General features: G+C 46.3%; 1 protein-coding gene across 4 annotated transcripts in view; it reads left to right on the plus strand.

The window, feature by feature from the left end:
* Positions 1 to 1330: 1330 nt before the first annotated feature.
* YAP1 (Yes1 associated transcriptional regulator) overlaps positions 1331 to 14959 on the plus strand; it is a 99897-nt gene continuing 86268 nt past the window's right edge. Inside the window, exon 1 of one of the 4 annotated variants that reach the window (XM_073613070.1) lies at positions 1331 to 1790. In XM_073613070.1, the coding sequence (XP_073469171.1) occupies positions 1563 to 1790 (228 nt within the window). In that variant the 5' untranslated portion in view covers positions 1331 to 1562. The remainder of the gene's footprint in view (positions 1791 to 14959) is intronic. The other 3 variants (XM_073613069.1, XM_073613067.1, XM_073613066.1) reach the window with 3 other exon arrangements.

Here is a 14959-nt window from a genome sequence, read left to right on the forward strand (position 1 = left end):
GAGAGGACGATTTGGGGGATATTTGGAGACAAGATTGGTGATGTAGCTCGGGGCAGAGTTGTGAATGGCTTTGTATGTTGTGGTTAGTATTTTGAATTTATTTCACTGGGTGATTGGGAGCCAGTGTAGGGATTGGAGGAGAGGGTTGGCAGGCACTGAGCGGTTGGTAAGGTGGAGAAGTGTAGATTGAGAAAAGGAGAGATCCAAGAACAGAACCTTGGGGGACCCCAACGTAGAAAGGAAGAGGAGAGGAGGAAGTAGAGTTGTAAGTGACACTGAAGGAGCGGTGTGATAGGTAGGATGAGAACCAGCGAAGAGTACAGTCACGGAGACCAAAGGAGTGGAGTTTATTGAGGAGGAGGGGGTGGTCCACTGTGTCAAAGGCAGCAGAGAGATCCAGGAGAAGAAGTACAGAATAGCGTCCGCTGGGTTTAGCTGTTAGTAGGTCATTTGAGAGTTTAAGGAGAACAGTTTCCGCAGAGTGTTGAGGGCGAAATCTGGACTGAAGAGGATCAAGAAGTTTGTTCATGGTCAGATGGTCGCTCAGTCGGTTGTAGACCAGTCTTTCAAGAAGTTTGGAGGAGAAGGGGAGTAAGGAGATGGGACGTAGGTTGTTAAGATCGGTGAGGGTCCAGTGAGGGCTTTTTAAGTTGATGGAAGTTCTGACACTTCACAAACGTCAGTGGTGGCAGTTAAAGGGTTAATTGTTTGATTAGCCCAGTGACAATCGTTCTCAGGCTGCTGGCACCTAGATTGTGGTCCCGCAAGCTGGAAAATCTTTGTTCTGGGTGCAGCTGAGAGTGGCATTGTTACGTAAGTGACAGCGTGGTGTGAGGTTGGCCGGTCCTTCGTCACGAGTGAGACACCCGCGTTCGTCACATATTGGTTATTGTTATTTACTCGGCGTGACATCATCTTTCACATTATACAAAAAAGTTGGGCTAACTTTACTTTTTTGGGTTTTTTTTATTAAAAAATAATGTTTTTCCACAAAAATTGCCGTGGCAAATACAGTGTAAAATAAAATATTGCAACGATCGCCATTTTATTCTCTGGGGTCTCTGCTACAAAAAAAAAAAAAAATATGTTTGGGGGTTCTAAGTAATTTTCAACAGCTTTAAACAAATAGTTCCGGAGAGGTGTGTAGGTAACCAGCGTCCCTGTACATCTTGGAGTCCCTATAGCGGTGTGATCATTGTCCCCCCTCCTCCCCATACACGGAGCTCTGAGCTCACAGTCCCGGGTGGTCTCCCTCCCCCAGCCCCGCCCCTCCTCTCTGCACAGCGATGTGGAGGGGGCGTGGTTTGCCCAGCATGCCCCTCCCGCCCTGGGCGGCTCCGTCCGCTGGGCGTGTCCCGTGGCGGAGGGTCACGTGGTGCGGGAAAAGTTTGTTGGCTCCCGCTGGGATGTGAGGAAAGTTTTAGTCGCAGTGAGTGGCGGAGTTCGGATCGGTGGTCGGGGCCCCGGGATAGGAGTGCGGGCCCCCCCGGGAGGTGACATGCTCGGACAGTGAGCGCCTCTTCTCTCCCCCCCGCGGATTACCTCCTTATATCGCCTGTATAATGATGGAGAGCGGAGCCCAGCAGAACTCCTCGTCGGCCCCTCAGCCGCCCCCGGCCGGGCACCAGATCGTCCATGTGCGGGGGGACTCGGAGACGGACCTGGAGGCGCTCTTCAACGCCGTCATGAACCCCAAAACCGCCAACGTCCCCCAAACCTTACCTATGAGGATGAGGAAACTTCCCGACTCCTTCTTCAAACAGCCCGAACCCAAGTCCCACTCCCGCCAGGTACACCGCCAGGGGGGGCTCTGGGGTCACATGACTATGGGGGGGGGCTCAGTGGTCACATGACTATGGGGGGGGGCTCAGTGGTCACATGACTATGGGGGGGGCTCAGTGGTCACATGACTATGGGGGGGGGCTCAGTGGTCACATGACTATTGGGGGGGCTCAGTGGTCACATGACTATGGGGGGGGGCTCAGTGGTCACATGACTATTGGGGGGGCTCAGTGGTCACATGACTATGGGGGGGCACTAGTCACATGACTATGGGGGGGGCACTAGTCACATGACTATGGGGGGGGGGGGGGCTCAGTGGTCACATGACTATGGGGGGGGGCACACTGGTCACATGACTATGGGGGGGGGCACACTGGTCACATGACTATGGGGGGGGGCACAGCACTGGTCACATGACTATGGGGGGGGCTCAGCACTGGTCACATGACTATGGGGGGGGTGGTATTGGGGTGCTGAGTGGTAATCAAACTATGGGGGGTGCTTAGTGGTCACCTGGGGGGGAGGGTTGCTTTGTGGTCGGCTGACTTGGGGGGGGGGGGATGCTGAATTGTCACCTTGTGGATTGGGGTTCCGAATGGTCACCTGACTATAGGGGGAGGGGGGGCACAGCAGTCATCTGATTGGGTTGCACTGTTGATGGAATGGGGTGCTCACCTATGGGGGAGGATGAGGGACGTGCTGGTCACCTGACTGGGGGGAGGGGGGTTGCCTACTGGTCAGCTGGCTTGTGGGGGATGCTGAATGGTCACCTTGTGGATTGGGGTTCTGAATGGTCACCTGACTATCGGGGGGGTTGGGGTGCTCGCCTGTGGGGGGGGGGGTCACCTGACTGCCTGCTGTGCTTCCATTGGTTTCCCATGTCTGAGTTGCTGCGTGCTGATTGGACTTGGCCTCCATGGATGGAGGGGGTGCAGGTGACATCACAGCCTGTAGGGGGCGCTGAGACTTGGGGGGTATATTGAGAAGAATGCTTGGATTACTCTGGTGTCCCGGGAGGTGAGAACCTGTGGCGGGGGTCACTGGACACAATGTAATCCTCCTTGTTCATGTTAACTCCCCATAGGATGCTATGGGGGAGGGGCTAATAGTTTGGGGGGAGTTCCTCCTGTAACCTTAGCATGCCCCCCCACCTCTCTCACATGTAGATGATGTGATGGAATTTGGCTGTGTCTTGTTGAGCTGTGGTGGGAGGTGATGAGATTTGAGGAAGGTTATAATGGGGGGGCGCTGCGCAGTGTGCGCTCCTGATAAACACCAAGTGTCCCCCAACACCAGATGTTTGGCCCAGTGTCCCCGTACTGCCACTCTGGGCCTATTGACTCTGAGTCCTGCTGGGCCTTCACCAAAACTGGTTTTACTTTCTAAAACATTGCCCCCCCCCCCTTAGATCTCCTTGGCTGTATCGGGCTGCTCTTGGCTTTGGCTGTCAGTGTTCCTTCACAACCTTCACCCTCCATTCTTCTCACAGTCCCAATATGAGGCCCGGCTCACACCTATGTGTTTTGCAGAAAGGCACTACAGTCCATAACATGGTTTTTCCTATGGGTCACGTTCACATCCGTGCATTTTTTTTTTTTTTATTGGAAAGGGTCAGGGACTTTGCCTGCAGAAGGTTGCATTTTTGGTTCCATAAGCTTCAGTGGAAATGCGGTGGAATTGCATAAAAAAAAACACAGTGCTCGCTTTTTTTGATGCATTCTTGCTGGTTTCTCCCGCATGACAACACACATCCCAAAAATGCAAAAGTGTGAGGAGCAACCTGCATAGGTGTGAGCCCAGCCTCGCTATCCTGCAGAACATTGACAGGACCATCGCCTGGGCCGCTAATAACACGGTCACACCGGGGGTAGGAGGACAGGCGCTAAATAAACCTCTCCAATCATGGACTGCCCGCTACACTGGCGTCTCTTTGCATCTGTTTTGATCTTGCCTTCAACGTTTGATGGCGTTACAACTTGCGAAGCTTCCATTTGGTCATTGGAAGTCGCAGAGGTGTGAAGGCGTCCTTCAGTACACATTGTGTGTTTTTATTGTCTCCTCAGACTCTCTATCAGGCTTGTTAGTAGGGGCGGAGAACCCATACAGAGGCATTGAGGGGGTCTTTGTGGTTACCGTTGGCTTCTAGGGGCCCCTTAAGTGCAGATAATAACAAAAAATGGACCAGAGTGTGTGTGTTCTTCTTTTTTCTTTTTTTTTTTTCAAATTGTGGTAGAGTGCAGCAGTGTGAACAGGCCTCATCTATTAAATGGGCTTTCATGTCTCATTTGTAGCTCATGAGCCCGGGTGTGTTCTGCTCCTAATCTGGACCCACTTGTAGTGATCCCGTCAGGAAGCTCTCGCTGTACCGGGCCAATCATAACCGGCGGAGGCATTCCACAGCCGCACATATAAAGGGTGTGTTAACATACGGGATGGGTAATGCGTCGGCCACTGATTGGCCCGGTGCAGTGAGAGCTTCCTGGCGGGGATTGCTCAAGTGGGTCCAGACTGGGATCTGGATATGTGTGAGCTCATCCCTAGTTATGGCGTGCGCAGGGCCCAAGGTATTGGGTGTGTGTTTTGCAGAGCGCTATTGGGGGGGGCTCTTTTCCTATTCTCCCCCCCTCCCCCGCCGCACCCTGAACGCTTCATAAATGGCTTTCTAATGCCTCTGAAATTTGCACAAAACATAAACTAATGCTGTAAGTATTTCAGTCAACACCCAGGTGAGCTTGGCCTATGGGCTCGTTCACATGAGCTTTGGTTTCTGGAGAGCGATCTGTGTTTGGATCGCTCTTCAGAGAGCATTTGACAGGTGGTGAGGAGGAGTTGTATCCCTTCTTCATCGCCTGCTTTTACCCCCTGATGTTGCAACCGCAAACATGGGGGTATAATTTCTACCACGGACACGAAACAAAGCATCATGGACGCGGCATATGTAAAACTCCTGGCTGCTGCCTCTGCAGCTATGGGGGGGGGGGGGGGTTAAGGGTGAGACTTAACTGCAAAGTTTTACCACCCCCGAATTGTTTCTGTGAACAAGCCCAAAAAAAGGACCCTCTGAATATTTCCATAAGTTCAGTATTTCCCTTTTAATTCAGTCTACGCCCCATGTTCACATTGACTGCGGCTTTGAAATCACACAATTTTCAAAGCCGCTTGTCACTGCCACTTGGAAGACATCTGTGCGGCTTTATGAACAGGCATCTATTCAAGACGCACCTAAAGTAAGGCAGGAATTGCTTTTTTAAATCAGTGCGGAACCGCAAAATCGGCGTCGCACCGCATTGAATAGCGATTGCCGGCAATAAGCTGCGACTTGTCATGCGATTTGACCTGTCAAACCTCATGACAAGTCGCTCCAATGTGAACGGGGTCTACGTAATCAGACTCAACCAGCTGGATGAGATCCGTCTGTTCTCTGGTAAAGGAACCCCCGTCAAAGTTTTCTGCTAAATGTAGAAACTTGATTTAAAGTTTAGCGACAGTTTTACCAAATTGGTAACAGAATCACAAATTTGCAGCTTAAAATTATTTTTTTATACACGATTTATATAGCAAAATTATTATTAACAGTCTTATGCAGTGCTTTACAATGTAGAGGGTGGACAGCACAATTACAGTACAATACAGGAGGGCCCGGCTCATAGAGCTTACATTCTAAAGGGAGGGGGTGGGTGGTACAAAAGGTAATAGATGTGGGGGAAAGATTTGATGGGGGGGGGGGGATGAATCATAATTAAAAGTAAACAAACAGGAATGGACTTTTAATTGGCAGGCTCTTGAAGTTTTTGAAGGTGTTGGGAAGAGGGGTGGTTGCCCATTTGGTGGCTGTGAATAGCCGGTGTGATTTTCAGAAGTTGCTTTTGGTGAGTGAAAAAGTAAGAGCAACCTGCAATCCGTCTCCATTTCTCTCCAGGGCCGAAGCAGCTTCTTCCACTCCTAGCTGAAGGCAGTGTGGTGGGGGGTGGAGAAGTTTGCATGTACAGTCCTGTAACTCCCACATCTGAGAGAGGGAGAAGGTGGGGGAGGAGAAGGGAGCTGGGGCTTTTATACTGCGGGTCCTGTGTAGTAATGGTGCTCTGGAAGTCATTTATTAATAGCTTTATATGGTTTGTTCCCTAGCTGCCTCTGATCTTTTAGCTCAGCCTTGAAGACTTAACTCCTTGAGTGCCGTCCACATCTGCAGTCTTCCTGCAATACAATTCCTTTTATTTGTTTTCCGCTCACCATATTGATTTTAGGTTAAGCCATTTTTTCCAGTTTTAATCCCTTCGGATGACGTTAACTTTGACCGTGTATGATTGGTTTGTTTTGATTCCTCTTCTCTGGACTTTGCTGAGTCTGGTCTGCACACTCTGAATACACCAGACTATTAGTTGCAGTTTTGAAACAGGAGATCGGACACTGCTAGAGGCACTGGGGGGGGGGGGGAGGACGGTACCGCCAGCTATTTAAAACCTGTCTAGCAGAAAACTTGGAATTCCGCTTGGATCCAGATCTCACCTCTGGCTACGGAATCTAACGTTTTCCAAAAGGCTTTGTTTAATATGGACACAAGCGTGCTCTTGTAGATCTGGGAATGAAAGGAGAAACGCTTGGCCAAGTCTTGGCTTTTATATAATTGAAACGTTTTAGTTTAGTGAAAATTTCTGAAGAACGGGATTTTAATTTTTTTTTTTTTTAATTTTTTTTTTCCTAAACTGGATTGGTAGCCAAGCTTGATTTCAGGGTTGTAGGAGTGGGCAAAGGTGTGTTCATTTCTTAGAACTTTTTTACGAAAATAAAAAGCTGTTAATATTTTTCAAACTGAATTTGTAGCCTTTTTGTTTTATCTATCTCTCTCTCACATTTATATTTATATATATATATATATATATATAGTTGTGAACCAACAGCTTTGTACACAATATACAGCAGTTTCAGAGTACTTTGTTAATTGAATTTAACAATTCCCCCTTTTGAAAAGTCCTACACAATCAAAACATGTTTGTTCAACTCTATAAACCTGAAAAAAAAAAATATATATATATAATTTTTTTTTTCAGGTTTATAGGGTTGAACAAACATGTTTTGATTGTGTAGGACTTTTCAAAAGGGGGAATTGTTAAATTCAATTAACAAAGTACTCTGAAACTGCTGTATATTGTGTACAAAGCTGTTGGTTCACAACTTGAAAAGTTATTTTGCACTTATCTACTTGAATAAAATCACTTAACTTTATTATAATAGTGAAAATAAACAGTTTAATATCCAATTCTAATTAAAGGGGGGCGGGGGGGGAGTTAAATGTCCCATTCCAGTATATAATATATAAAAAAAAAAGTGTCTTCCAGTATAAAAAAAAATGTTATGTCCTCTTTAAGCATAAAAATATATAAAAAAATCCTATTCCAGTATAAAAATATATATAAAAAAACAATAAAATGTCATCTTCCAGTATTTAAAAAAAAATCAGTTAAATGTCTTCAAGTATAAAAATATAAATATAAAAAGTCTTACATGTCCAATTTCTCTCTCTCTCTCTCTCTCTCTCTCTCTCTCTCTCTCTCTCTCTCCCCCTCCCCCCTCCAAAAAAATGACATACTTTGGAAAGAAAAGTTTTCTTGTGGAGCAGTTAGGACCTCTGTCTGTGTACAAGTTTTAATACGTTTCTGTTTTCATCACTTTCTAAATTGGTTTAGCTTGTTTTTTTTTTTTTTTTTCTTTTTCCTCCTAAGGGGCTCAACCAATTAAATATTAAGAGGGGGAAAAAAACCCTGCGATTTGTTTTGTAGAAGATCAGTCCTGGCTTCCAGCTTTCCCGTTGTTGGCCCCAGGGTGGAACGCAGGAGGGAATAGATCCAGGGGGAGGGGCCTGCCTTTAAAAAGAACTTGGGAGTATAGGAATGTTTTTAGGACGGAGCTAAGAGCTACTAATTTGGAATCAATTTACTGATGGATTGCAGTTGATTTATTGAAAAAAAAAAAAAAAAAAGCTTTGTAAGTCCAGTTGGTTGCTGCTGCTACTTCCAAATAAAAAATAGTTGTGTGGTATATAGATTGTGAGTATATAGAGACCACCCTTTGGGTGTACATAGAAGTGTCTGTCTTTAGTTTGTGGATGGAGGAGGAGGTAACACTTCCCTTCCCCCAATATGATGATCACAAACGAACTTCCCTCTGCCCATGGCCACCCAGGCTCTCTCTCTCTTTCTCGCTCTCTCTGCTCGAAAAGCAACTCTGTGATTTGTCATAGTTCTCAGCGTTTGTTAAAAGCCCTTCTCATGGATAAATAAAACTTTAATCTGCAGCGGGGCCGGAAATTTCCATAAGCATTCACAACTTTTTTTTTTTTTTTTTTAAAGATCTTCAGTGTACTTTAGACTCGGCATTTCATTGTTTTGCTTGCTGAACTGCTGACTTGTGCACAGTATGAGAGTTTGCACTTGCAGGTTTAGAAATGGGGTTGTTTTTAATGATCTGCTACAGCACAAGTTGCGTTTTTGAAAAAAAGGTTCTGCCATTCACTAATCTGGAGATAGACATTCCGTGTCTTCAATAGCTGGAGATAAAAGGCGCAGAGCCTGAGAGATTTCACATTGTATCAGCAATCTATATTTAGTAGGGCAAGACCTATTTATATTGTCGGCCATAAAGACTGAGGAGAGGCTGGGGAGATGGCGGTGACTTTCAAGGTCCACGAAACCTTAAAGGATAGTGTATTTTAAGTAAGGGCTTAGTGTGTGTGTGTGTGTGTGTGTGTGTGTGTGTGTGTGTGTGTGTGTGTGTGTGTGTGTGTCTTTTTTCAGTGTTAAAATAATTGATTCATTTATGATCTTCCTCTTTTCCTAGTTGTTTATTAGATAACTGTCGGGTTCTTAGAGTGTTAAAGGTGAACTCCAGGTATGGCTTTAAAAAAAAAAAAAAAAATATATATATATATATATATATATATATATATTTTTTTTTTTCCCAAACCTGCTTAAGTCTTGGTGGTAGTTGCTGTTATTACAGTGATCCTCACAGTCTTCTGGATCTTGTACCCTTCTGTAAAGTAACCAGTGGGGTTGCCTGCTTGAAAACGGGCGCCATTAAGGCAGCCCATACACACATCCGTTTTTTCAGGTTCATTGAAAACACTGACCCAATTCCCCCCATCCATACATTCAAGGTGGATGGAGGATTCCTCTCATTGTTTTCAATCTTCTTTTATTAATTTTATAAACCATTTATACAAATACATTCACATGCTTTACTACTATGACTATATATGTTATCCTGTATCCCTGACAAAGGGGATTCCCCTCATTGTGTCATTGTATTCTGACAATGGGGAGACTTCCCTGCCATCAGAATACAGTGATCGGCAATGCAGGCTATAGCCTAAACCGCTGTTTGCGTGGATAAAATTCAACAGGGCAGTTGTGGTAGATCGACTTCTTCTATACAACCATAGTGCCCATATGTGGATAAAATTTTCATCCATGTATGGCCAGCTTAAAAGAGAAGTATGGCCAAAGCTCCTCTGGCCATACTTCTGTAGGTAAAAAGGGGTGCACTTTGTTCTGGATTCCTGTGACCCAGAATCAGCCGGCAGCGGGCTAAAAGTCCACTGTCGCCTGATATCACAGAGCCGATCCAGGCTCTGCAGGGATTCTGACAGTAATGTCTGTATCTGGCCAAATGCCTGACCAGCAGTGAGAGCTGGAGGAGCAGTGAGTCGGTGATTGGCAGTCACTGCTATGGTCTCAGAGCAGACCCAAGAACTGAGCGATCAGTGGCCTTTGATCGCTCAGCTCTCAGGTAAGAGGCGGCGGCAGGGGACAGATGCAGCAGCGGATCGATGCTGCATCTACATAGGTGAGTGTAAGGTTTTTTAATTCTGCAATTCCCGACAGCCAGCCGTACATATACTGCAGCAAGGCATCTCCATTGCGCAAAATCACGTACCTGTACATGATTTTTTCAATAGCCACTGGGGGGCGCACCCTGGAGCCGCGACCACGCACTGATTGGCCACAGGGGGAGCCAATCAGCGGGCCCGACTGACTTGATGTCTGCTGACCATCTGCGATTGCTCCCCAGAGACAGAACGACAGTCTGCCGATGTAAAAAAGCAGACTGCTGTTCTGTCAGGCACGGACATTTTGATTTGGTGTTTCTGCTAATCAGGAACATGGATCACGGTGTCCATGCAGTGAGCCCACCCCCCCCCCACAGTAAGAAAGCACAATTGGGGAATACACATTACCCTTTGATCGCCCCTGATGTTAACTGCTTCCTTGCTAGTGTCATTATAGAGTGTCATTACATATGTTATAGCACTGATCACTTGAATAATATCACTGGTTCCCAAAAAAAGTGTCAGCTATGTGTCCAGTCTGTCTGCCGCAATGTCGCAGTCCCGCTAAAAATCGCTGATCACTGCCATTACAAGTAAATAAATAAAAATGCCATAAATATATCCCCTATTTTGTAGACGCTATCACTTTTGTGCAAACCAATCAGTATACACTTATTGGGATTTTTTACCAAAAATATGTAGCAGAATATATATTGGCCTAAATTGATGAAGAAATTAAGTTTTTTTTTTTTTTTTTTTTACATTGTTTTTATTGGATGTGCTTTTTAGCAGATATATATTTTTTATCAAAATTGTTTTTTTTTTTGTTTGTTTTGTTTATAGCAAAATAAAAATCCCAGAGGTGATCAAATACCACCAAAAGAAAGCTCTATTTGTGGGGAAAAAAAGGGCATGGCATTGCCTGTCCCACAATGCAGTGGTGTGCTTACCCTTGTTGTGTTTATCTGTGTCCTCCCTCGCCGGCATCTTCACTATGGGCATCTGGCTGTGGCAGCTTCACAGCTGGGTGCCCACTGCTCGAGCGGCGATGCACTCTGTGATTGGTCCTGAAGTCTTCTGGGACCTGTCATGTGTCCCAGAAAACTTCCATAAGGTGATCAAAGTGGGAGTGGGTGCCTTTTTTAAAATGGGGTACCCACCCCCCTCCTTCTCAAAAGCTCCATTTCACAAACAGGAGCTAAAGAAGAAGCCTTAAAGCGGAACTTTCCCTTTTGGGTGGAGCTCCACTATAAGAACCTTTTATTCATTGAGGGGGAGGGGAGGCGTTCTCTGTATTGGACCATATGGAGATCATGACATCAACCCCCTTCTTTTCCGTCCAATCAGAGAACACTTTGCATTCACTGAGAACAGTACAAGACGTTCTCTGAATGGCACCTCTGTCAAGTGAGCACTTTTTTTTTTTTTTTTTTTTTTAACGGCTGTCGGCTTGAGCAGGGAACTCAAAACTCTGCACTGAATCGAGGAGATGCTTTAAAGCGGAGTTCCACCCATTTAAAAGTCAGCAGCTACAAAAAGTGTATCTGCTGACTTTTAATAATTGGACACTCGATGCGGGCAAACGAAGACTCGCTCCTCTGCCCCTCCTCTCTGTGGCGCCGGCATTGTAAATGTGGGCGCCCGGCTGTAGCTCCACAGCCGGGCACGCACTGTGTATGAGTGCTGTGAATGGCCGGGCAAACTTCTGGGACCTGTGACGTGTCCCAGAAGATTGGAGGAGGGGAGAGGTGAACTTCCGGCGCAGTGGAGCCCTGGGAGGAAGTTGGAGCAGGATGCTTCTAAAAAGAGGGTATCCGCTTCCCCCCCCAAAAAAATGACATGCCAAATGTGACATGTCAGGGGGTCACAATCACTTAAAGCGGAAGTTCCGTTTTTGGGTGGAACTCCGCTTTAAGATCGGGAGGGAGTAGAATCGTGATCTCGCTTATTTAACGATCGTGCAGCTCTACTCTACGGCCTTGGAGGACCGGAAATATCCTAGCTAGGTTTTTCTGACTGGGTTGACATGAATAAGTTTGTCTCCTTTAAAGTAAACCTATTGCCACAGTTGGGGCTCGTTCACAAGGGGGGTGGAAAAGGAAAGGTGGATGAGATGCTTTTTTTATGGACCACCCACCTGAACAAGGCAATACAGCTGTTCAGGGCTGGTACCCGTGCTGTTAAATGACATGTCCCCTTTGGCAGGCTGTACCGCAATTGCGTTGCGGCAGGGTGGTTCAGCATTTTGAGGATTAAAGCAGATGTAAGAAGTCAAATGCCCTCTGAAAGTGATCCAATGCAGGTTGCTTTTTAGAGGGTCGTCAGTATACCATGCATTGTCGACACTCCTTTAGGCCGGTTTCACACTATTTTCCCATGCGGCTCACAGCAGGGGTCCGGTGTGTCCCTGTTCACTGTTTCAGGTCAGATTTCAGCCCGAAAGCTGAATTCAGACCTGAAACGACCAAAAGACACACAGGGCTCCTGTGCAAATTCACACCGGAGCCACATCGGAGATATGTGAACCGGCTCCATAGGGGGCTGGTCAAGATCTCCTGCTGTTTTGAATTGGATGCGGAGAACCGCACACAATAGTGTGAACCCGGCCTCGGGGTCCTTTCACAGAGACTTGTCTGCTCCATTCAACAGGGAATCTGTGAACAAGATCCCCTGCTAAATCAGAGCTGAGCGGAGGAGTAGAAAGGGGGATGTTAGAAGCAAATCATGTCCCGTAGAACTGCAGACAGTGAAAATTGTTGTGCCCTCTTACATTGGTGGTCAGCAGTGGAAGGGACCCTTTATATTGGTGGTAGGGTTGCACCGATGCCACTTTTTTTAAGACCGAGTACAAGTACCGATACTTTTTTTAATGTCATGTGACAGTGGCACTAATATGCAGCACTGATGACGTGTGTTCTGTGTCAGTAGTGGCTGTCAGCTGCTTTATTGAAAGCTATACAGGGAGATCTGTGCTTGTAACCCCCTCACAGCTGAACCGATCATCCCTGACTGCCCAGGTATCGGATGAAGCATCGGAGCATTTGTACAGGTACTTGTGCAAATGCTTGGTATCTGTACCGATACTTGTATCGGTATCATTGCAACAATAATTGGTGGCTAGTGGAGAAGGGAACCTTACATCCTTATGTAGGTTATGACTGTAAAAATGCCTTCTAAAGTCTCATTTACACTAGCGGTAGCCCTCTAAAGAGTGATCCATAAAGGATTGCTTTTCAGAGGCATTTGACAGGCAGTGAGAAGGTGTTTATGTCACTGCCTGTTATAGCCCCTAAAAGCCTGCACTGCAGCTGCATGCAGTTGTGGGGCGGCCCCATTCACTTGATGGGTCCCATTTGGGGAACGGTGCTGCCCACTAAATGCTCTGTGGCGGATAATTTTTGCAAAGTAGGACCGCATGCGTATACCCATGTACCCATGTACGGCTGCCTTTGCAGCATGGGGGTTGGCAAAAATGCAGCGCAACTGTCTGTTTTTACTGCCTGCATCCCACTGCTTTTGGTGTGAAAGGGCCCTAAAAGTGGATAGAGTAGGAGATAGTCAGACAAATTGGGGTAGGGAATTCCATAGGATGGATGACGTTCCGGAGTCGAGCATATAGGAGGTGATGAGGGGGAGCTAGAGAGCAGGCGGTCTTGGGAGGATCGAAGAGAACGATTTGGTTAGTATTTTGAGTCTAGGTTAGCCACTTCAGCTCCGGAAGGATTTTTGCGATACGGCACTGCGTCACTTTAACTGACACTTGCGCAGTCGTGCGACGTTGTAGCCAAACAAAATTGATGTCTTTTTTTCCCCACAAATTGAGCTTTCCTTTGGTGGTATTTGATCACCTCTGCGATTTTTATTATTTGCGCTATAAACAAATAAGAGCGACAATTTTGAAGAAAACTTGTTTTTGCTATAATGCATATCCAAAAAATGTAATCTAAAAAAACAAATGTATTCATCGGTTTAGGCCAATATCTATTCTTCTACATATTTTTGGTAAAAAAAATCTCAATAGGTGTATATTGATTGGTTTGCGCAAAAGTTTTAGCCTCTAAAAAAAAAAAGGGGGATAAATTTATGGCGTCTTTATTTTATTTACTTTTTTACTAGTAATGGCGGCGATATGCAATTTTTTTTCAGCGCCATTGCGGCGGAAAGATCAGACACTTTTTTTTGGGACCATTGACATTTCTACAGCGACCGGTGCTATAAATAGCCACTGATTACTGTGTAAATGTCACTGGCAGGGAAGGGGTTAACACTAGGGGCGATTAAATGGGTTCCAGAGGTGTGTTCTAACTGGGGGGGGTGGGCTGGCAGGGACATGACAGAATATTACTGTTCCCGATCACTGGGAACAGTAGATCCCGGTCATGTCACATGTCAGAACGGAGAATCTCCTTGTTTACAAAGGCAGTTCCCCCGTTCTACCTCTGTAATTGAGTCCGCCCGACCTGCGAGCACGAGCCGCCGTAGAGCTACGGCGATTTGCGCAGGAGAGCCGACCTGCTGCCGTGTAACGACGGCGACTGGTCGGCAAGCAGTTAGTGATGTAGCTGGGGGCCAAGTTGTGGATGGCTTAGTAAGTTGTTAGTTTTGTGAATTTAAATTTGTTGGGTGAGTGGCAGTTAGTGGAGGAATCTGGCAGCAGTATTCATGGTGGACTGAAGGTGGGGTGAGGGGAATGGTACACATGAGATTTTTTTTTTTGCATGCTAATCTCATATCGTAAATGAAAAGCTTACTAAAGTTATCGTATCGTAAGACTCGGTTCACACATGGACGACTTGTCAGGCGACCTAATCGCCTGACAAGTCGCCTCCTGTTCTGTACAATGGAACCGTTCTAATCGTCGCTCCGACTTAGAAAAAGGTTCCTGTACGACTTTGGGGGCGACTTGCATAGACTTCTATACAGAAGTCGTTTTGCAAGTCGCCGCGGAAGTCGTTTGCGGGTCGCCTCGCTGAGGCGACCTGCAAGTCGTGCCGCCCGTGTGTGAACCGGGTCTAAAGGTATCGTACGAGGAAAATTTTCAGGCTTGCCCGATCGGATAATTTCAGATGAACTGTCGTGATGGTCTCTCGAAAGCTGTGTACTAATCAGATTATCGTATGATCGCTTTGAAAGCGGTATTTTTTTTTGTACAATTTTCTGATCTTGTGTACCAATAGCCCTATGTACAGGTAAGCCAATGAGGAGGGAGTTGGAGTAGTGGAGGTGATAAATAACCAGAGAGTGGGATTAGGATCTTTGTGGTGTGATTGGTTAGGAAGGGGCGTGTTTTGGAGATGTTGAGGCAGTAAGTTTTGGAACGTGATTGGATGTGGGGCTGAAAGGAGAATGCAG

Source organism: Aquarana catesbeiana, linkage group LG02 (genome assembly GCF_042186555.1).
Source record: "Aquarana catesbeiana isolate 2022-GZ linkage group LG02, ASM4218655v1, whole genome shotgun sequence".
Classification (NCBI taxonomy): Eukaryota; Metazoa; Chordata; class Amphibia; order Anura; family Ranidae; genus Aquarana; species Aquarana catesbeiana.